The sequence below is a fragment of the Melanerpes formicivorus genome, unplaced genomic scaffold (genome assembly GCF_026170545.1).
Source record: "Melanerpes formicivorus ecotype bairdi unplaced genomic scaffold, bMelFor1.0.p_v2 SCAF_50, whole genome shotgun sequence".
Lineage (NCBI taxonomy): Eukaryota > Metazoa > Chordata > Aves > Piciformes > Picidae > Melanerpes > Melanerpes formicivorus.
The window spans coordinates 4,121,564-4,141,687 of NW_027142402.1; the positions used below are offsets into that span (position 1 = coordinate 4,121,564).

The 20,124-nt window shown below is 50.6% G+C and overlaps 2 protein-coding genes across 3 annotated transcripts in view; one reads left to right on the top strand and one right to left on the bottom strand.

Annotated features, from left to right (window-relative positions):
- Positions 1 to 20,124, top strand: part of ARMC2 (armadillo repeat containing 2) — a 56,086-nt gene that overhangs the window by 33,256 nt on the left and 2,706 nt on the right. Inside the window, exons 14-19 of the mRNA XM_068160499.1 lie at positions 591 to 912; positions 2,765 to 2,887; positions 5,359 to 5,472; positions 7,695 to 7,827; positions 9,768 to 9,925; positions 13,319 to 13,451. Coding sequence (XP_068016600.1) covers positions 591 to 912; positions 2,765 to 2,887; positions 5,359 to 5,472; positions 7,695 to 7,827; positions 9,768 to 9,925; positions 13,319 to 13,449 — 981 coding nt within the window. The 3' untranslated portion in view covers positions 13,450 to 13,451. The remainder of the gene's footprint in view (positions 1 to 590; positions 913 to 2,764; positions 2,888 to 5,358; positions 5,473 to 7,694; positions 7,828 to 9,767; positions 9,926 to 13,318; positions 13,452 to 20,124) is intronic.
- SESN1 (sestrin 1) overlaps positions 18,538 to 20,124 on the bottom strand; it is a 69,540-nt gene continuing 67,953 nt past the window's right edge. For both annotated transcript variants that reach the window (XM_068160492.1, XM_068160493.1), the window contains exon 10: positions 18,538 to 19,687. In XM_068160492.1, the coding sequence (XP_068016593.1) occupies positions 19,601 to 19,687 (87 nt within the window). In that variant the 3' untranslated portion in view covers positions 18,538 to 19,600. The remainder of the gene's footprint in view (positions 19,688 to 20,124) is intronic.

The following is a 20,124-nucleotide window of genomic DNA, read 5'->3' on the forward strand; positions in this document are numbered from 1 at the left end:
TGGTTAATTCTGTATCCTCGGTTAGGAGAATGCCTGCTTCTCATGTTGAGGGATAGCATTCATCCCCTTGTCCCTGGGAGGATGTTACTACCTATGTCTTGTGACACTTAACAAAGGCATGGATGGAGAAGAGGAGACTGGGGGGGACCTCATTCAGGCTTATAAAGATGTGCAGGGCAGTGTGGGGAGGACAGAGCCAGGCTCTGCTCAGTGATGTCCAGTGATAGGACAAGGGGCAGTGGGTGCAAGCTGGAGCAGAGGAGGTTGCATGTGAACATAAGGAAGAAACATTTTCACTGTGAGGGTGCTGGAGCCCTGGAACAGGCTGACCAGAGAGGCTGTGGAGTCTCCTTCTCTGGAGACATTCAAAACCTACCTGGATGCCTTCTTTCGTGACCTGCCCTGGGTGATCCTGCTCCAGCAGGGGGGTTGGACTGATGATCTTTTGAGGTCCCCTCCAACCCCTAACATTCTGTGGTTCTGTGCAACGTTCTGTGATTGCTGCTTACATATCTTTTTCCCTTGAGTGTGTGTACTGGATCAGGCTGGGCTGTGCCTGGTTAACTCCAGGGTTGATTCATTCCTTGCAGGATTTGGTTGTCCGTGTCCTCTTCGTCCTTGGCAATCTAACAGCAAAGCATAACCAGGCCCGTGAGCAGCTGTTTAAAGCAAAAGGAAGCGTTAACACCTTGACATCATTGTTCCAAACCTACCATGAGCTTGATGTGAAGGCACAGAAATGGTGCCATCGAAGAGAGGGGGAAGGAAGAAGCCACCCAAAGCATCCTTCAGCAGCAGCAGATGTGCTGATAAAACTGATCAGAGTGTTGGCCAACCTCTCCGTTCATCCCAGCGCAGGAGCAGCTCTGGCAGCTGCCCATCCTGTTGTGGAATTACTTGTAACAGTGCTAGGTAAGCACAATCTGTGTTTTCTTTGTTCAGTCTGTAAGGAGAGTTTAGAGTGTTTCTCCTTGACCACTTCATCGAGGCTGAGCCATATCTAAATTGCTGGAGGTCATAAACTGCTTTAGGTAGGAAGCTTGTTGGAGACAGGGGAAGCATTGCTGCTTTGGTACTGACTTCTCAGTCTCTGGGGAAAGGTGTTGCAGAAGTATTCCAGGATCTTAAGGGGGTCTACAAGAAAGCTGCTGAGGGACTTGTTAGGGTGTCAGGTAAGGACAGGACTGGGGGGAATGGGGATTAAAAAAGTACAAATGGGTAGATTCAGATTGGATGCTAGGAAGAAGCTTTTCCCCTTGAGGGTGGTCAGACACTGGCACAGGTTGCTCAGGGAGGTGGTGGAAGTCTCATCCCTGGAGGTCTTTAAGGCCAGGCTGGATGTGGCTCTGATAAACCTGCTGTAGTGTGAGGTGTCCCTGCCCATGGCAGGGGGGTTGGAACTGGATGATCCTTGAGGTCCCTTCTGACCCTACCAACTCTATGATTTATCAGCTTAATTTATGTAACAGAGAGCTTTTCACATGGATGGCACTAGAGACAAAGAGAAGAACCCCATTTACTTTTGGGGTTTGTCTGTGATTCTAGCTGTCCATGATTCTATTTAATTCAGTGATCAGATTTGCAGAAATGCAAACAAATCTTGTTTCAAATGCATTTGCCTGAGAGTCCACCCATGAGGGAAGTCTGTTCTTACCAGCTGCTACCTGGGTGTCTTGGCTTCTGTAAGGTTTGCAGGTTTTGTGACTGTTCTGGAACAAGCATTCCTTTTGTTTCCAGCATCCATAACTTTCAGCTTCCTTGAAAAATAACCTCTCTTCCCCCCCTTGTTCAGATCTCCAACCTTTCTCTCTTGCAGGTGGAAGAGTGTCCCATTCCCTCCAAGTGGAGGCTTTAGGACTGCAGTTCCCTGACCACTTACTTGATCCCTTTGTAAATCTAATTGTGGGCTAGAACTGGGCAGTCTGTTCTCCTGTAAGAGAGTTTAGCAGGGCCAAGACACATCTCAAAGCCCTCAGTGTGTGATGAGAACATCAAATATTGTGTGAGGGCTATCAACAAGATTATCTGCAACACTCTGACCCACCAGCCATGGGGGATCAGACAAGGCAAACTCACAGCTTTGTCCCTTCTCACTTCAGCCCTGGAGGAGCTTCCTGGGTTGGAACTGCCTTAATCATTGGATGAACACTTCTGAGCCTCAGAGCTTCTCTCTGCCACCCTCCCATTCTCTTGAGCACTGTCTCAGTTAATTTACAACAAAATGCTCTCTCTGCCTGTGAACTTACCCCTCTGTTGTTTCCTTCACTCTTGGTTTGTGAGGCCAGAAATCTCAGATGATATTGGTACACACAACTTCCCAGGAGTGCTGGTGTCATTTTACACTGCCCAGCATCCTGTCAGGAGCCCTGAAAGAGAGAACCTTTCAAATGCTTTAATGAAGCTTGGTTGTGGTTTTGGTCGTGCCAATGTTGCATGGCACCTGACACATCCAGTCCTTAGTGTTTCTCTGTCACTCTGGCATGTGAATTCTACTCCATTCCCACTTAAATATCTGTAAAATGTCTTGACTAGTTAGGTTTTAAACCATGTTGCCTGAGTCATGATGGTAAAGGTAACTTGGTGTTGCCATGTTTGGATCAGTCAGCTTCTGCCGGGGGATTGGAACCCACAATAGTTGTCTCTGCTGGTGGCCATGCAAACTGTGATTCAGTCTGGTTCTGAGACAGAATGCAGTGCTGAGTGACTCATCTGCAGCTACACATTAGGGGATTTGTTGTTTATTTACATGTTATTTTACTATCAGAATCCAAGTCGATAGATGACTGTGAGGAATTGGTCATCGGCGCTGCGACGGCGATCAACAACTTCTCCTACTACCGAGTGAAGAGTTCTGCTGTGCAGGACAAGAAGCTACACATTGCTCAAAGTAAGGGCTTCTGAACTCTTTTCTCTTGTACATCTTTTTGAAAGTGGAAGCTATCCTTGCTATGTTCTGACACTGCAGAAGAGACACTGCTTTATGACACTGTTTGTGACACTGCTTTGTGACACTGAAAAGACACTGGTTTATGGTATCATGTTGCAGGAATAGGAAGTTGATGGGGGCTAAATTGTTCCCACAATGGTTTCTCATTCTTTCAGGACATAGCTCAATGACTTGTGTCCAGTCCTGGGCCCCTCAGCTCAGGAAAGATGTTGAGTTGTTGGAATGTGTCCAGAGAAGGGCAACAAAGCTGGGGAGGGGTCTGGAGCACAGCCCTGGGAGGAGAGGCTGAGGGAGCTGGGGTTGCTTAGCCTGGAGAAGAGGAGGCTCAGGGGAGACCTTCTTGCTCTCTACAACTACCTGAAAGGAGGTTGTAGCCAGGTGGGGCTTGGTCTCTTCTCCCAGGCAAGCAGCACCAGAACAAGAGGACACAGTCTCAAGCTGTGCCAGGGGAAGTTAGACTGGATGTTAGGAAGTAGTTCTTCCCAGAAAGAGAGAAATTTGCCATTGGAATGTGCTGCCCAGGGAGGTGGTGGAGTCACCATCCCTGGAGGTGTTTAAGAAGAGCCTGGATGAGGCACTTGGTGCCATGGTTTAGTTGGACTCGATCTCAAAGGTCTTTTCCAACCTGGTTAATTCTATTCTATTTGCCATATTTTCTGTTCAGCAGTTTTCCACAGACCTGTTCAAAATCCATATGCCTGAGCCAAAAGAGATTGTTACTTTTCACTTCTAAGCAGATTATGGTCAGAAAGCCATGGATTTTTCTTCTTAGTATCTTCTGCTTAGGTACTTTCTACTGCAAAATCTGATTGATGTCTGTTTGTGGCAGCAGAAGAGTGCTTGTGACTGTGTCCCCTGACAGTGTGGACAGTAGTCATACCTTAGTGATGTGCAGGAACTGCATCTGAGTTGTGGGACTCATTGTGTTAATGCTCTACAAGAGAGGCTCTGCCTTCCATACCTTTCTAAAGGGAGAAGACTTGGGGGGGAGAGGTGGTGCCTGAAGTTGGCACAAGGAGAATGAGGAGCAGGAAAAAACTCTTCTGTCTGTCAAGCCAAGTGCCCTGACTGGCAGCCATCATATTCTCTCTAGGCACCAGCTCTGCTCCTCTGTCACGAGTCACTTTGTCACCCATAAACCATAATCTCTAATTGCTAGTTGGATAAATGTGGAAGCAAATTACTTCTCTGCCTGCCCCCTTTGCTCTCCCTCTCCTGTTTTTATTGTTGGTGTGTGAAACCAGTCCCAGCACCTTTCCCCTGCCTGCACTCAGGTGAGGGAAAGCTTTCTGATGGAAAAGCAGCAGGGTTCCTCCTCCAGGAGACCCTTGGGGAATACTTGCTGTTTGAACATGCCTTGAACTTGTCTTAGAGAGGGATCTGAAGTGATTAGGTTTTGTCTTGTACCAGTGTTGAGAGATGGAAGCAATGGGAATGAAGCCAACTTCTTTCCAGATGTGGTTTTCTTCCTGTTATTTTTCAGTATGTAGTAGAAGGCTGAGGGCTGGGCTGAGCCCTTGGCTGGGCTGAGCCCTTGGCTGGGCTGAGCCCTTGGCTGGGCTGAGCCCTTGGCTGGGCTGAGCCCTTGGCTGGGCTGAGCCCTTGGCTGGGCTGAGCCCTTGGCTGGGCTGAGCCCTTGGCTGGGCTGAGCCCTTGGCTGGGCTGAGCCCTTGGCTGGGCTGAGCCCTTGGCTGGGCTGAGCCCTTGGCTGGGCTGAGCCCTTGGCTGGGCTGGTTTCAGTGGTTCACTAAGTACTCACAGAAGACTGAAAACCACTTCTGTCCCATGGCTCCTTTGCCATGCACTGAAAACCTACCTGCTGGCAGCACTTCCTAGGAGCTGCAGAAGGTTTGTTCTGTCTGCTGAAGTTCTGTGCTAATCACATGTGAAACTGCCAAGGAGGGAAGCAGCAAGCAAGTGCTTCACACCAGGGCCAATATTAGGTAGCTGCTCAGGGGGAATGTGTTTGCTTGTTGTAGCAGCACTGAGAGAAAATAGAGCTAATGTCAAAATAATTGGAGGTTTAGGAGACATCCCACCTTAAGGCCATCTGCTCAAGATCTAAATCAATTCCATATTACCACATATATGTTATCTTTTTTTGCTTTGTCTTCCTGGATTTTCACATCAGCCCACTCAAAACTGTATGGCAAAACTCATTTGTTCCCTTGCATTGAGCCCCACGTTGGAGCTCTTTGTCTCCTCTTCCAAGCCCTGCACCATTTAGCTGTTGTTCTGCCCATCAGCTCACCCCTTCACTACAAGCAGACAGAGAGCTGTTCCATTTATTCCACTTCTGGCTGTTGCTGCTTGCATTCTGACTGACATTTGAGTGACTGATTAAAAAGCCAAGCACATGTTTGGGATACACAAGCAATTGCTTTGCTTTTCATTTCTCTGCAAACAAGCAGTGCTCTTAAAGCTGTTGATGAGCAACAATCTGGAAGGAGCTGTGGAGGCTGTCAGAGTCTTTGGCAATCTGTCCCAGCATCACGAGATCTGTGACTTCATCCTACAGAAAAAGGGTGAGTTACTTTTTGTGGGAGTTCTGGCTGTAAGTGTCCATGGCTCTAAAAAAGCAAGGTTGGTAAGAAGGTTCTAAAAAAGCAAGGCTGGTAATAAGCTGCCTCAGTTAAAGGGCAGAAGGAATTGTCTCCCATGCTCTGCAAACCAGCAAATGCTAGACTCCAGCAGCAGTCATAAACACAGCAAGGACACAGAGCTGTTGGAGTGCGTCCAGAGGAGGCCACAAAGATGAGCCAAGGGCTGGAGAACCTCTGCTGTGAGGATAGGTTGAGAGAGCTGGGGGTGGTCAGCCTGGAGAAGAGAAGACTCAAGGGGGGACCTTAGAGCTGCCTTCCAATACCTCAAAGGGATCCTTCAGGAAGGCTGCAGAAGGACTTTTCATCAGAGAACAGGACAAGGGGGAATGGTTTGAAGCTGAGGGGGAGTAAGGTTAGACCTGGATATGAGGAAGAAGTTCTTCAGTACAAGGGTGGTGAGACTCTGGAATAGGTTGCCCAGAGAGACTGTGGATGCCTCCTCCCTGGGGATGTCCAAGGCCAGGCTGGATGAGACCTTGAGCAACCAGGTCTAGTTGAGAGGTGTCCCTGCCCACGGTGGGGAGGTTGGAGTAGCTGATCTCTAAGGTCCCACCCAACCTAAGCCATTCTGTAACTTCAGTTTCATTCAACCAGAAATAGCAGAGTAGGAAGATCTGCCATGGTGCCTTCACCAGGGTACATGCTGCAAAGACTTTGTTTTCCCTGGAGATCAGGGTTTTGAAAGTCCTCCTCCCTGCTTCAGTTTCTCAAGTCCTCCAGGGTAGCAGTGATGTGATACCAAAATGAAATCCAGCTGGATTATTCTTGTTCAGCTTCATGGTCACAGGTTTGTTTTGCTTGCCCTCTTTGACAGCATGTTAGCACTCTGTAACAGGGCTTAAAGGTGTTCCACTGCCTCAACAGAGAGAACTCCTCTTTGCCTCTGGGTGAAGCAGGGTACAAGTCTTCTCAAGCCCTTTTGCTCTGGGTGTCTAAGGAGCTTTGAGGAAAACTGCAACTCCTTACTATCCCCAGGAGGTGTGTCCTTAGTTTAATTAACCACCAGCTCACTCTACACTGCTGGGGGTTTTTGTGCATCTCCCTGCCAGTGCTGAAGGTGAGCGATAAACAATGTGCAGCCTCCCCTCTCAAGGGTGAACGTGCCACTGCTTTTGGAGGAGAAGCTATCTGCAAAGGGCAGCTGATGAGCTGTCTCAAAGGACTGAATTCTCCACCTAGGAGAGACTCTGTGGGGTGGCTGTGCCAAGCTCAGGAAGAGCTGGGAAGGTGCAAGATTGAGTCCCTCACCGGGGTTGCCTTCCACTGCCTACTGAGCTCAGCATCAGCAAGTGCTGGGAGGTGCTGCACATTCAGCATCTGCTGCTTGCCTGTCTCCTGCAGCAGCCCCAGGCTACAGCAGTTCCACCTGGACTTGGTGCAGTCTAGGGCAACTCATGGAGGTAGCAACTTCCCTCTCTGAGTGCCAAATGCCAAGTCCTAGCAGTTTCTGCTGGCTGTGAGATGGAAAGGAGGGTGATAGTTAGGAGGGAGGCTGTAGTTCTGGTTGGAATTTCACCTTGCTGTTGTGTGCTTGTATAACTAGAACTTGGTGTCTGTTGCTTTGAAGAACACTGGTGTCCAGCATGGTGTAAGAATGGCTCTTACCTTGGCTCACAGACTCACACAGAGTTGTCAGGGTTGGAAGATACCTCAAGGATCATCTACTTCCAACCCCCCTCAGGGGCACCTCACACTAGATCAGGTTGATCACAGCCCCATCCTTCCAGGTCTTAAACACATCCAGGGATGAGGCTTCCCCCACCTTCCTGGGCAACCTGTGCCAGTGTCTCACCACCCTCATGGGGAACAACTTCTTCCTAAAGTCTAATCTAAATCTTCCCTCCTCTAGCTTGGATCCATTCCCCCCAGTCCTGTCACTCCCTGACACCCTGAAAAGTCCCTCCCCAGCTTTCTTGTAGCCCCCTTCAGCTACTGGAAAGCCACAATAAGGTCTCCCTGCAGCCTTGTCTCCTCCAGCCTCTTACTCTACAGCTGTCACAGTAGTATGCTACAAAGTTAAGCTTGGGGGTGGGCAGGATGCATTTGCCTGCTTTCCAAGTGCATGTATTTATGAGGTCTGTGTAATGCCACTCTGTGTTCAGTCCCTCTTGCCAGTCACACTGCTTCCCTCTGTTCCAATCCAGCACACAGGTTCATGATTGCTTTGCTTGATTCCAAGAACCAAGATGTCTGCTTTGCTGCCTGTGGAGTTCTGCTCAATCTCACAGCAGATAAGAACAGAGGAGCTCTTCTGATGGAAGAAGGAGGAATTGGGAAGTAAGTTCCTGATTATGCTTACCAGAAAAAAAAAGGGTGGGGGGGAGGCAATTTTGAGTGGTTTGGCCAAAAAGCTTCAATGAGACTGTATTGCACTGGGGAAAACAACTTGGAATAAGGACACCACCTCCCTGGGTGCCTTCCCCTCTCCCTGGGTGCCTTCCCAATGGTTTTAGGCTGGACTTGACTCTCAGAGGTCTATTCCAGCCCCAATAATTCTGTGATTCATCATCTCTTGTTCTTCAAGAAAAAGCCTTCCATGTGGTTCAGTGCTTGGGTTTGGTTTTGTTCTCCTGCAAAAGCATTAGGGTGGTTTACTACTGCAGTGCCAAACCTCACAGAGTAATCTTCCAAAGGTTCTCCTGATGGAGGACCAGCAGAGGAAAGTGCCCTACAAAGCAACTTAAGAGCTGGCTTTGCAGTAGCTGCTTGTGCTTGCCTTGATTGGATCCCAGCTGGGCTGCTCTTAGTGGTCACCATTGATGTTCCTCTGCTCTGTGAACTTCAGGAGCTAGGATTGCAGTTTTTTGGCCTGATGTATCCATGCTCAGCAGAGTCTCCTCCCTCCAGAGCTCAGGTTTAAGGCAGTTAGATGTGTAAGTGGTGGTAGATGCTGACAAACCACTGTGGGTGCAACCCCTGTGGCTTTGATGTTCAGATAAGAGCAGATCCAGCTTAATGGGGAGCAACATGAGTGATCATGTTCCTGGGCTTGTAAAGCTGTTGGTACAACCCACATGTACCAAACAATGTGCTTTCCTGTTCCTAACACCATATAATTACTGCTATACAATGTAAACAATGCACTGTCTGCTCATCCTGCCTGCCTTCCCACCTTCTAGTTGCCTCCCAAAGCATACAGCCAGAGAAGAAGAACAAAAATAAGTTTACAGGCAGCTTGAATAATAAATGTGAGACATTTCTGTGGTACCAATGAGTCTGTGGAATGTGACTCAGGGAGAAGGTGGAATTTTCTATACAGTGGCTAAAAAATGGTGAATAACAGGAGGAAACCCAGTAACAGTATGGCATCAACCTAGAGAACTTGGAAGTGATTGATTGAGGAGATCATCCTGACTGTGCCACACAGTCACAGCTTGTCGTGACACAAGCCCTATGAGGAGAGGCTGAGGGAGCTGGGGGTGCTGAGCCTGGAGAAGAGGAGGCTCAGGGGAGACCTTATTGCTCTCTACAGCTACCTGAAGAGAGGTTATAGCCAGGTGGGGGTTGGTCTCTTCTCCCAGGCAAGCAGCACCAGAACAAGAGGACACAGTCTCATGCTGAGGTTTAGGCTGGAGGTGAGGAGAAAGTTCTTCCCAGAAAGGGTAATTGGCCATTGGAATGTGCTGCCCAGGGAGGTGGTGGAGTCACCATCACTGGAGGTGTTCAAGAGGGGATTGGATGTGGCACTTGGTGCCATGGTCTAGTCAGTCATTAGGTGTTGGGTGACAGGTTGGACCTGATGACCTCTGAGGTCTTTTCCACCCTTATTCCATGATTCTATGACATTTGTTTTCAGTTCACAGAATCATAGAATGCTTCAGGCAGGAAGAACCCTCAAAGGTCATCCTGTCCATCCCCCCCTGCAGTGAACAGGGACACCCTCAGCTAGGTCAGGCTGGGGGCTTGGTGGGATTCCAGTGCCTTTGAGGTGTGTGTGATTGACATTGGGTCAGTTGGGTTGCAAACTTCTAGGGGACAGATGCAGGCAGACATAGGCACATCTGTGTAGGCAGAAGGCAAGTTCATGGCTGTGGGGAACTGGACTGAATGAAAAGGGGCAGGTTACTGAGGGATAAAACAGCATCCTAAAGTTCACCACCATCAAATTTTCCTGCAAGCTTTCATGGAGCCTGCAGACATTTCTAGACTGCCAGATTTTGAAGAGCTCAGGAGAAAACTACATGGAGCAAACCACTGTTTCTGTTTGATACTGACAGGTTAGTTGAGTGTTTACAAGACTTTGGGCCTGCAGACTGGCAGCTGGCTTGTTTGATATGCAAAACCCTGTGGAACTACAGTGAACACATCACAAGTGCAGCCTCGTGCTTTGGAGAAGAGACCAACACATTGCTGGTGCTGCTCACATCACTCCTAGGTGAGGTTCATCATCTTCCTCTCTCTTCCTTAGTCAAAGAAATAGAAAGGAGCAAAGTCAAAGCAGTGTTAGTTTGGGTGGGAAGTCTGTCACATGGCTTTAGGACTGCCCAGCAGCACAGTGCTCTGCTCCACACAGCTCATTCCTTCAGGTCTCAAAGACTGCCACGGTGGAGCTGGCTGCTGTCACCCCCCACTCTACTTTGTCTACTTAAGTGTTGCTTTTCTCAGCTGCCTTTTTGCCTGCTTGAGCCAAACTACCCTGCAAAACATCCTTTCCACTGGACAAGAGCCCTTCTGGCCTCAGAGGTCCCTGCAGGGGTTGACAGAAGCAGGGGCACAGCTGTGATTCACCTGGTTCCTGCCCAGCACCCTCCTGCAGGCAGGGCAGTGTGGCTCTTCCCCTCGGCTGGAGGGTTGTGTGGTGCAGCAGGCTGAGCTTGCTGCTTGTCACAAGAGTCTCTTGGCTGCCCCTCTTTTCTCATCATGATCTTGTGGGCAAGGACAACATCCTGACAATTTCTCGTCTGCTCCCCAAAGCTGGGCAGGATGTGCTGCTCCACAAATGCAGCCTGGAAGGTGCCTGCAAGTGAATCACACAATGGTCTGGGTTAGAAGGGACCTCCAAAGGCCATCCAGTCCAATCCCTTTGCAGTCAGCAGGGACATCCTCAACTAGATGAGGTTGCCCTGAGCATCTTCAGCAGGCTCAGGTTGAGCATCACTTTGAGTATCTCCAGGGATGGGACCCCAGTCACCTCCCTGGCAATCTATTCCATGATCTCATGGTGCAGAACTTGTTCCTAGCATCTGATGTAAATCTGTTCTTCTCTAGTTTGAAGCCACTGCCCCTCATCACTGCAGGCCTTTGTAAACAGTCTCCATCCTCCTCTCCATGTTGAGACCCTGGTCTGTTTGCCCAGTTGGCTCTCCTCATCTCTACATTTGTGTTAGCTTCAAATTACCCAGAGCTTAATTGCTGAGCAGTAGTCTACAGTCACTCTGTGTCATTTTCCTCCTGTATTTGATGAGCACTGCTCTGGTAGTGGTTTTATTTTAGCTAGGTCGTTTGCAGTTGTCTTGTAAACAAAACCTTTCCAATGTGCATGAAACTGAAGCAAACCTTAACTGATGTTGATTTAGTTTGAAGTGGAAACTTAGCAAAGGTGAGTGCTTGCTGCATGCTAGTCAGACCCGGAGAGAAAGCGAGGTCCCCAGGGTCTCTCTTGTTTTCAGACAATCAGAGTGGGTAGAGTAGTGAGGAATTCTTTCCAGTTAGGGCAGAATGAAAGTTGCTGATGGCTGGAATCATTCCTTGCATTGCATTCCTTGCTGTGACAGAGCAAATCTTCATGTGGGCAGCAAAGCTGGGGAGGGGTCTGGAGCACAGCCCTCTGAGGAGAGGCTGAGGGAGCTGGGGTTGCTTAGCCTGGAGAAGAGGAGGCTCAGGGCAGACCTTCTTGCTCTCTACAACTACCTGAAGGGAGGTTGTAGCCAGGTGGGGGTTGGTCTCTTCTCCCAGGCACCCAGCACCAGAACAAGAGGACACAGTCTCAAGCTGTGCCAGGGCAGGTTCAGGCTGGATGTTAGGAAGTAGTTCTTCCCAGCAAGAGAGATTGGCCATTGGAATGTGCTGCCCAGGGAGGTGGTGGAGTCACCATCACTGGAGGTGTTTCAGACTGGATGAGGCACTTGGTGCCATGGTTTAGTTGATTAGATGGTGTTGGGTGATAGGTTGGACTGGATGATCTCTGAGGTCTTTTCCAACCTGGTTAATTCTTTTCCATTCTATTCAGTGGCTCCAGCTAGCTCTGCCAGAGTGCTCAGGCCTGCAGGATCATTGGTGCTCTTTGATTTTAAAGCATTTTGCATCAGAACTGCAAACTCCACAGCCAGGCCTGAATTGTCTCTGCCATGCTGCAAGGTTTGGAACAGTCTCAACTTCTTTTCTTCCCCTCTGCATTTAACACTGCTTAGCCCAGCAATTAATTAATTTGACTGCAGGTTCCAGGCTGGGCAGTAATTGGAACTCTCATTAGCTAGCACAGCTTTTGTGGAGGGGAAGTTCATGTACAATTGCAGCTACAACTGGGATTGCAACGCAGCTGTAATGGCAGTTAATTAAAACTAGGTCAGAATTAAGTCAGGAGGTTAGGCTTGCTTCACACCAGGCAGAGGAGGAGCTGCAGCAGAGGCACATTTGATCTGGTTCCCCTGTGTGTTCAGAGCCAACAAATTTTAGTCATAGCAGCTGGTTAATATTGTCCCACATCTTCCTCCTCCCATTGTGTGCAGTAACAGCCTTGAACCGTCTGTTGCTCTGATCCTATCATTCAGGAAGCAGGAGGCAACTGCTGACAGCCACTGGGCTGTGCTTGAGCATCAGCACACCCTGGGGAGGCAGGGCCAGGGGAGCGTGGCACAGCAGACACCTCACTTCACCTGCTGTGCTTGGCCTCCTCCCCTCCGTTTTTCTTTCCCCTCCCTGGCACAAGATGGTGCAAGGGAGGGAGCCAGGAGGGGCTGGAAATAGCCTGGCCAGAGGCTGGGCCCCAGAGAGGCTGGGCAAAGGCACCGTTGGGTTTTCTCTCTGCCTGATGCCAGCAGGCTGAGCAGCAGGGCACTTCTTTCCAGTGGCACTGTCACTGACCTCCTTGAGCTGCTCCTGAGTTTCATGTCACTTTATTAGCTCAGAGCTTCTGGGGACTGGTGTTTCCAGGCCCTTGGCAGCAGCTTTACCTTCTCTTGGTCCCTCAGGAGCAGCAGTAGAGCTGAGACTCTGTCTGGAGAACATTTTTCTGTTTGGGCATGCAGTGAAATCTCCTTTCTCCCTCTCTTCCCAGACTTTTTAACCTGCACTATGCCTCTGAGGAAGCTGTTTTGGCATCTCAGTACAGGTGAACTCTTCCATGGCATGCCACTAGCTTCCAGGGCTCCTGGCCCCTCTCTTGCCAGAGTTAGAGGCATGAGCAGCCCTTGCAGACTGGAGTCTGTACTCTAGTTTCCAGCTTCCCCCAGAGTGTGCTGGTCTGGCTCCTGGGCTTGCAGCCAGTTCATCTGCTGCTTGGCCACTACCCAACTGTGCTACTTTTGAGGAGGGCCGTGGGAAAAGTGAATTATCTGAGGATGCACAGCCTGGATGTGGGACAGTGATCCTTGCTGAGCCCCAGTGATGCTCACACTCTGCTTTGGGAATTTTCCTGGTTATGGTTCAACACTTCAGCTTTTGAACTGGATCTGAGCCTTGTTCTTGGAGGCTGGAATGCTCCACCTCAGTGATTCCATGAACATGCAGTCACATCTGGGGGGCCACAGCTGTCATTCTGACCCCAGGGCTGAGGGTGGTGCTGTCTTTCTGGCCCCAGGACTGATGGTGATATTTTCCTTGCTTACAGATGAAGAGCTAGTGTGGGGCTGCAGCCCCGACAGAGATTTAGAGGACTACCCCAAACTCTGTTGGGAAAGAGAGTTCAAACCTGTGGCAGAGAAACTTCTTCACAGGATTCAAAGGCATCACTCCTCCTGACTGTAACTATTACTCCATTTCCATATTTTCTGGGGGGTGGTTGGTGTAGATGGTTCAGATCTCTGTTTCTAACACACCTGTGCATTGCCAGTGGGAGCATGGCAGTGTAGTTGTCCAGGAGTCAGTCAAGCCTGGCATTGCTGTGCTGGATCTTGTCCCTTGAGAAGCTGACATGACATGGACTGTATTCAGAGGAGTGTGTCCAGCAGATCCAGGGAGGTTCTCCTCCCCCTCTGCTTTGCCTTGGTGAGACCTCACCTGGAATATTGCATCCAGTTCTGGGCTCCTCAGTTCAAGAGGGACAGGGATCTGCTGGAGAGAGTCCAAGGGAGGGCTACAAGGATGCTGAAGGGACTGCAGCACTGCCTGGTGAGGAGAGGCTGAGAGCCCTGGGGCTCTTTAGGCTGGAGAGGAGAAGGCTGAGAGGGGATTTGATAAATGTTTGTAAATATCTGAGGGTCAGGAGGGAGGGGACAGGGACAGGCTCTGCTCAGTTGCTCCCTGTGATAGGACAAGGGGCAATGGATGTGAACTCCAGCACAGGAGGTTCCACCTCAACATGAGGAGGAACTTCTTCACTGTGAGGGTTCCAGAGCACTGGAACAGGCTGCCCAGGGAGGCTGTGGAGTCTCCCTCTCTGGAGCCATTCCAGACCCATCTGGATGTGTTCCTGTGTGACCTGTGCTGGATTCTCTGCTCCTGTTCTGGCAGTAGGGTTGGACTCAAAGATCTCCAGAGGTCCCTTCTAACCCCTTGCATCCTGTGAGCCTGTGACCTTTGCATGTGATAACTCCTTTTTTTACAAGATGTTTGAGCTGATCAAGCAGCTCTTCACTCTCATTTATTCATTAGGTTGTTTCTTGCCTGGGAAAATGAAACCAAAGCTATTTGCTGAACTATTCATTTTTAAAAGGTAAATTACCACCTGGGCCCCTGTGGCAGCAAAGAAGTTGTGGCACCAGAAAAGGATGTGGCATGACTGGAGCCACATCTTACCTATGGCTCTGGGTAGACTTGGCAGCTCTGTGGCAGTGACCCAGCTGCTGCTGGGGCATTCTGCTCTCTTTCATCACAACCATGACTCCTCAGATTGAATGCTCTCAGTGGTTGGAGGGAGTCATCCTCTTTGCTTTGGAGTTTCCCTTTTCTTTACAAGATGCTCTGCAGCTGGGGTGTCCCAACTGCTGCCTTGGTGCTTGTGGATGGAGGTCCAGCTGTGCCAGACAGAGGCTTTTCTGAACTAGGACTTCACAGCTGAAGGCAAAACACCCAATCCCTGCTGAGAGAAGCTTTCAGCCAGTCTGGTGTGTTCTGCTGTCAGGTGTTCCCATGGCTCATCTCCATTCATGGGGCAAAACACCCTCTACATCCTCCACCTTCCCTCTGCCTGCTGCTTGTTTATTGCTGTGTCCATCCCTCCAGTGTGTAGAAGTCCCTGCTTGTCACCCATGGCTTAGCTCAGCAGCTGCACCACTGGCCTCAAGCATTAACAGCCCCACTGGCTGCAGCAAGCTTTCCAGCCTTGACCCATTTGTCTCTTTTCTGACCTCAGATTACTAAGAATAAACCTCTGCCCCGGGGCTGCTGAGCTGCTGGCTCTGATCCCGAGGGTCAGCAGCTTCCCCCTGCGCTGTGTGTGCCAGCAGAGCAAGCTGCAGCCTGCCAATCCCTGCAGAGAGGCTGGGGGAATGTTTGTGTGAGGCAGCAAGTCAGGGCTCCCTCAGTGGTGCTGCTCTGCCTTTGGACCTCTGCTTCCCAGGGAGGAGGCTGGGAAGTAAAGCAGTAGTAGAAGGGCAGGGAAAGGTGGTTTTCCTAGCCGGTGTCACTGCTTCTCCATCCCTGGGGACATCTTTATTGTTGAGAGGGAAGGGGAGATTTCAGGGTTCAGGGGGTGGGTGTGGTGAAGAGGAAACTTAAGTGACAATGCTGAAGTGTGCAAGGTTCCTTTTGTCCCTGAGGTTATTTCTTGTGGCCAGCTGGACAGCCCACCCCACTGCACCCCAAGGAGAGAAACTCAGTATGGTTTGGCTCCAACAACAGCTTTGCTGTGCTCAGAAAGAGCACAATTGCCATTCCTCCTCTTGCCATTTCACTGCTAGCTGAAACGGAGGGGGAAGATAAATGGCTTCAATGCCCCATTTATTTCGTGGAGAAAAAGAATGCCTTTGCTTTCTGGGGTCATTAAAGAGAGGCTGCTGGCTGAGTGCTCCCTGCAGGGGCGGGAGCTGCAGGCCTTGTTCTTGGCATTTGCATTGAGGCAATAGGCAGCAGTGGCCAGGGCTGTGCAGTGCAGGGTGGGGAGGCAGTGGAAAAGGCCCCCTGGCCAGGTCCCCTCAGCAGGTCTGAGCAGAACTGATGAGTGCTGGGGGTCTGCCAGGCAGCAGCCCGGGACTGGGGTTTGTTCAGGTCAAGGGGGGTGTGCAGGCAGCTGGGATTTGTTCATGTCAGTCATTGCTGATCACACTGAGCGAGCCTGCAGCATGTGTGTGTGAGCTCTGGCATGGCTGTGGTGGTAGCACAGGGCAGATGTGGGGCTCCCACAGCAGGGCACAGCTGGGCAGCTGCTGTGTGTGGGCTCTGGCCTGTATTCAGAGTTTGGCTGTGACTGCTTCAGGAGGATGTGCACTCAGCGCTGGGAGGAGCAGCAAAAGCCTCAGAGCATCTAACAGCAGACCCCAGTGGTGGCTCCAGGGGTGCTGCCTGGCCCCTGCTCTGCAAAACCCCCACCCTCTAGGTAAGAAGCTCCCAAGTGCTGAATTTCTGATGTATTGGTGTGGCACCTTCTCCCACTTGGGTGTCTTTGCTCTCTTGTGACTTCAGCTGTCCTGTTTAGCAACTATTTGACCTCTGTGCCACTGCTCCTTTCTCACCCGAGGTGGGGTGTGTGTCTTTTCAGCTGGACCTGGAGGATGGAGAGGGGAGGGCTGTGACTTGCAGGTGCCTCTGCCCCCTAAGCACAGAAAATCCAGAGTAGTTCATTTGTTTGTTTCTTCTTTTTCATTGCATCCTTACCTGGGCCCATGCAGCAGCCACCCCTTTAGCTCCCTTGAGTGGTGCTGGTGCATGCTCTCTTGTCCCACACCCTGCCTGGCCTTTCAGAGGCTCCCCACTGACATCTTTTGGGGTGAGTTGCCAGTCCCAGTTGTGCCTGCATCATCTGAGGTGCAGGAGAGGCTGCTGCTGGGCAGGAGTTGCTGCACTTTGCAGCCACAGCTCTGCAGGAGCTCACAGCCTGCAGCAAAGGAGGGCAGCTCACACCTTCCAGTGTTTGTTCCTTCAGCCCTGGCCTCAGGCAGCTGCTGCTCTCTGCAGCATTCACCACCCTGCCGGAGCAGCTGGCAGCTTAACCATTTTCTTGTCTACAAAGACCCTCTCCCCAGGACCACAACCACCTCAGCATTTGAAGGGGACAGCCCCAGCTGCTTTTGGGCCCTTTCTCCAAGGTGAGAGCTTTCTGTGTAGCTGGGAGTGGCTGCAGGGTGTGGTCAAGTGCACTGCTTGCAAATGTGACTGGAAGAAGGCACTAACCCCACCCTGAGGTGTCTAGTTGGTGACAAGGTCTCTGCTTGCAAGGCAGCTGCTTGTGGCTGGAGAGAGGAGGAGGGCAAGGGCCAGTTTAGGCTTCTCAGAGAGTTCACCTCTACCTTTGACCCCCCCAAAAAGCAGCAGGAGAAGCAGGGGGCTGCAGAAGCTCCTCTTGCAGAGGGGGCAAGCCTTGTGTGTCCTTAGGCACAGCTCAGCTTTATGCTGTGCCCTCAGACAGGAAAGTTTTGCTCTGGAACACTGAAAATCCTGTATTTTTAGTTAAAAGGAAGCAGCAGATGCATCCTGTTAGGCACTGTTTTTGACAGTTTATTAATCATTTCACCCTAGATCTCTTAAAAATACTGCAGCCTGTGGGACTGTGAACCTCACAAATGAGCTCAGAGTGTGCTGCAGTGAGAGAGGGGAACCTGGGCTGGGCTGAGCCCCAGGCCTGGGGGCAGGAAGCTTTAGTTAATTCTAGCTGTGGGCTGGGGAAAGGCTGCTGGGTGGTTGGGATTTATTCCCTGCCTTTCCTGGAAGCAGGCAGGGGTTTCTACACTTGAGTGCTCTCTAACCCCCCCCATGGCAGCCAGCTGTAGCAGTGGGGCTAGGAGCTGTTTGTCACTTCCTTGTAGCAAATCCCTCTCCTGCTGCCTGTTGCTTCTTGCCCTGAACTCATCAGGCTCACCTGACCCTCCCCTCCTGATGCCAGGTCTCCTCTTGGCAGGGGCCTGTGACTTTCAGCAGCTGAAGTTCAACTAGTCCACTACTGGGGAAACTTAATTTAACTCTTAATAATTAGAGCCAGTAATTGAGACTGATCATGGACAATGAACACTGAAACCCATGGCACACCTGTGAGGAAAGAGGGAACACAGCAGCAGGAAGAGGAGAACATAGGGGAGAGGAGAACATAGGGGAGAGGAGAGGTGTTCCTACTGTCCTTATAGTAAAGAGAGTTATCTGTGTGTTAAACTTTGGGGGGGGGGAGGTTTCCCCCCCTCATTTTATGCTCATGGTTGTAATTTCAAGTCTGTTTTCTCAACTGCTGCCTCAAAGCATTTTAAGATGGTCTTTGAGCCAGTCAGCCAGGAAGAAGAGAAGCACAGGCTCTGGAATATCTGAGCAGAGGGCTGGAGCTGCTTTCCTATGAGAACAGGCTCAGAGAGGTGGGGTTGATCAGGTTGGAGAGCAGGTGGCTCTCAGGAGACCTCCTTGTGGCCTTGCAGTATCTGAAGGGAGCTACAAGAAAGCTGGGGAGAGAATGTTTAGGGTGTTGGGTAGTGATAGGAGTGGGGGGAAGGGATCCAAGCTGGAGGAGGGGAGAATCAGACTGTATGTTAGGAAGTAGTTCTTTTCCCCATGAGGGTGGTGAGACACTGGCACAGGCTGCCCAGGGAGGTGGTGGAAGCCTCATCCCTGGCTGCTGTTAAGGCCAGGCTGGATGTGACCTAGTGTGGTGTCCCTGTCCCCAGCAGGTACTGGAATTGCTCCTTGAGGTCCTTTCCAGCCCTGCCCCTTCTGCTTCTGGCAAGTTAAAGGCACACAGAAACCACCAGGAGAAAAAGTTGTCACCTTTATTTAAAAAATACCCATAATACTGACCAATTTAAAAAGCAATTCACACTCCTACAAAAGTATTCATGTGCTCTCCAGGCCCCCCTGGAGACGAAACATCAGCATTTGTAATCATGGTTTGATTTACTAAAAATAGCTCTCTCTCTTCCTTTGCTTTTTTCAGCCTAGTTACTTAAGCAACTGCAACAACACACAGAGCAGATCAGTAAGACCAGCATGGGGCAGGTACTCCAGTAGGACTGTTTGGCAGTCTGGAACAACATTCCCACACCTTGCCCCAGCTCCTCCTTGCTTCATCCTTGCAAACAAGCAAGGACAAGGAGCTCTGGGACACTTGGCCAAGTTAGACCTCTACAAAGCTCTGAGGCCCCCCTTTCTTTCCAGAGGCAGCCCCTCTCCCCCCCCCATTGCACTTTGGAGCTCCCCAAAGAATGCTGAACACAAAGAGAGCGTTTTTAAGGCTAAACTACCAGAGAAAAATTGACTGCTGTGGTTTCCAAGTGATCAGTGTGGACAGAAGAGCTTTAGTCCTGATGACAAAAGAAATCTGAAGAACAAGGCTTTTGTTTTGATTTGTTTTGAACCCCCACACAAGAAAGGCTCAGACAATAGCAGTGCTCACTTCCACTCGTAGCTTGGCTGGGACAGGCTCTGGCTGTTCGCTCCACCAGCACAGAATAGCAGCATCAAGACTTTCTACAATTATTCTGGGAGGGAAAGCAAAATGTCATCAAGTCCCAGCTCTTGTCAGGCTCCAGCTCCCCCTAGGATTTGCCTTAACACAAAGATCTATGTATCTATCATTTGCTATGTTGCCACAAGGCCGCAGAGTGTCCTGTGTGCTGTCTAAAGCCGAAACAGCAGGGGCAGGGCGGCGGCCCCCCGCCCGCTCGCCTGCCAAGCGACGTTCCACACACGGAAAGAGCTGAAACTAAAGGAGTTATGGCACAATGGGCATCTTAACTTAGAGCTACCGTTGGTCCTGAGGCTTCCTCTCTTCCTCTGCCACGCTGCAGCACGTTCCAAGGTCTCCAGGCAGCTGCAGCCATCAGGTCATGTAGCGAGTAATAGCTCTCAGAGCGTAAAGTAGTTCGGCTTGCATCCGAGCTTCTACCAGAAGCAAATTTACATGGACCTAGGGAGGAGAGAAGTGACACCCTCAGAGCCTGCTCACAGGAACCTGCTCCCCTGCAAGGAAGGCTGGGGGGCTGTGGTTTCTCTATCAGTGTTTGCAGCAGCAGAGGGGGAGCTTTTCTCTTTCCAGCTACCCAGCTAGTATCTGTCTACAGCTTGCTGAGGAAGGAGATTGACCCAGAGCAGCACTGGGGCACAGCTGCAGGGCCAGGCTCAGAGGAAGAGGCAGTCACCCTCCAGCAGACCTGGCTTTAGCTGGACAAAGACAGGTTTGTAAGCACCTAAGGCCTTCTTCAGCAGCAGCCTAGGTGCAGCTTGCAAAGAATTGTTCAAGTTTAGCTTTAATTGATAAGGTAAGGGCCATGGGGGGGGGTTGGCACCCACAGAGCAGAGGTGTTACAGGCAGAGGAAGAGGTCACTGTTAAGACAGCCAGCCTC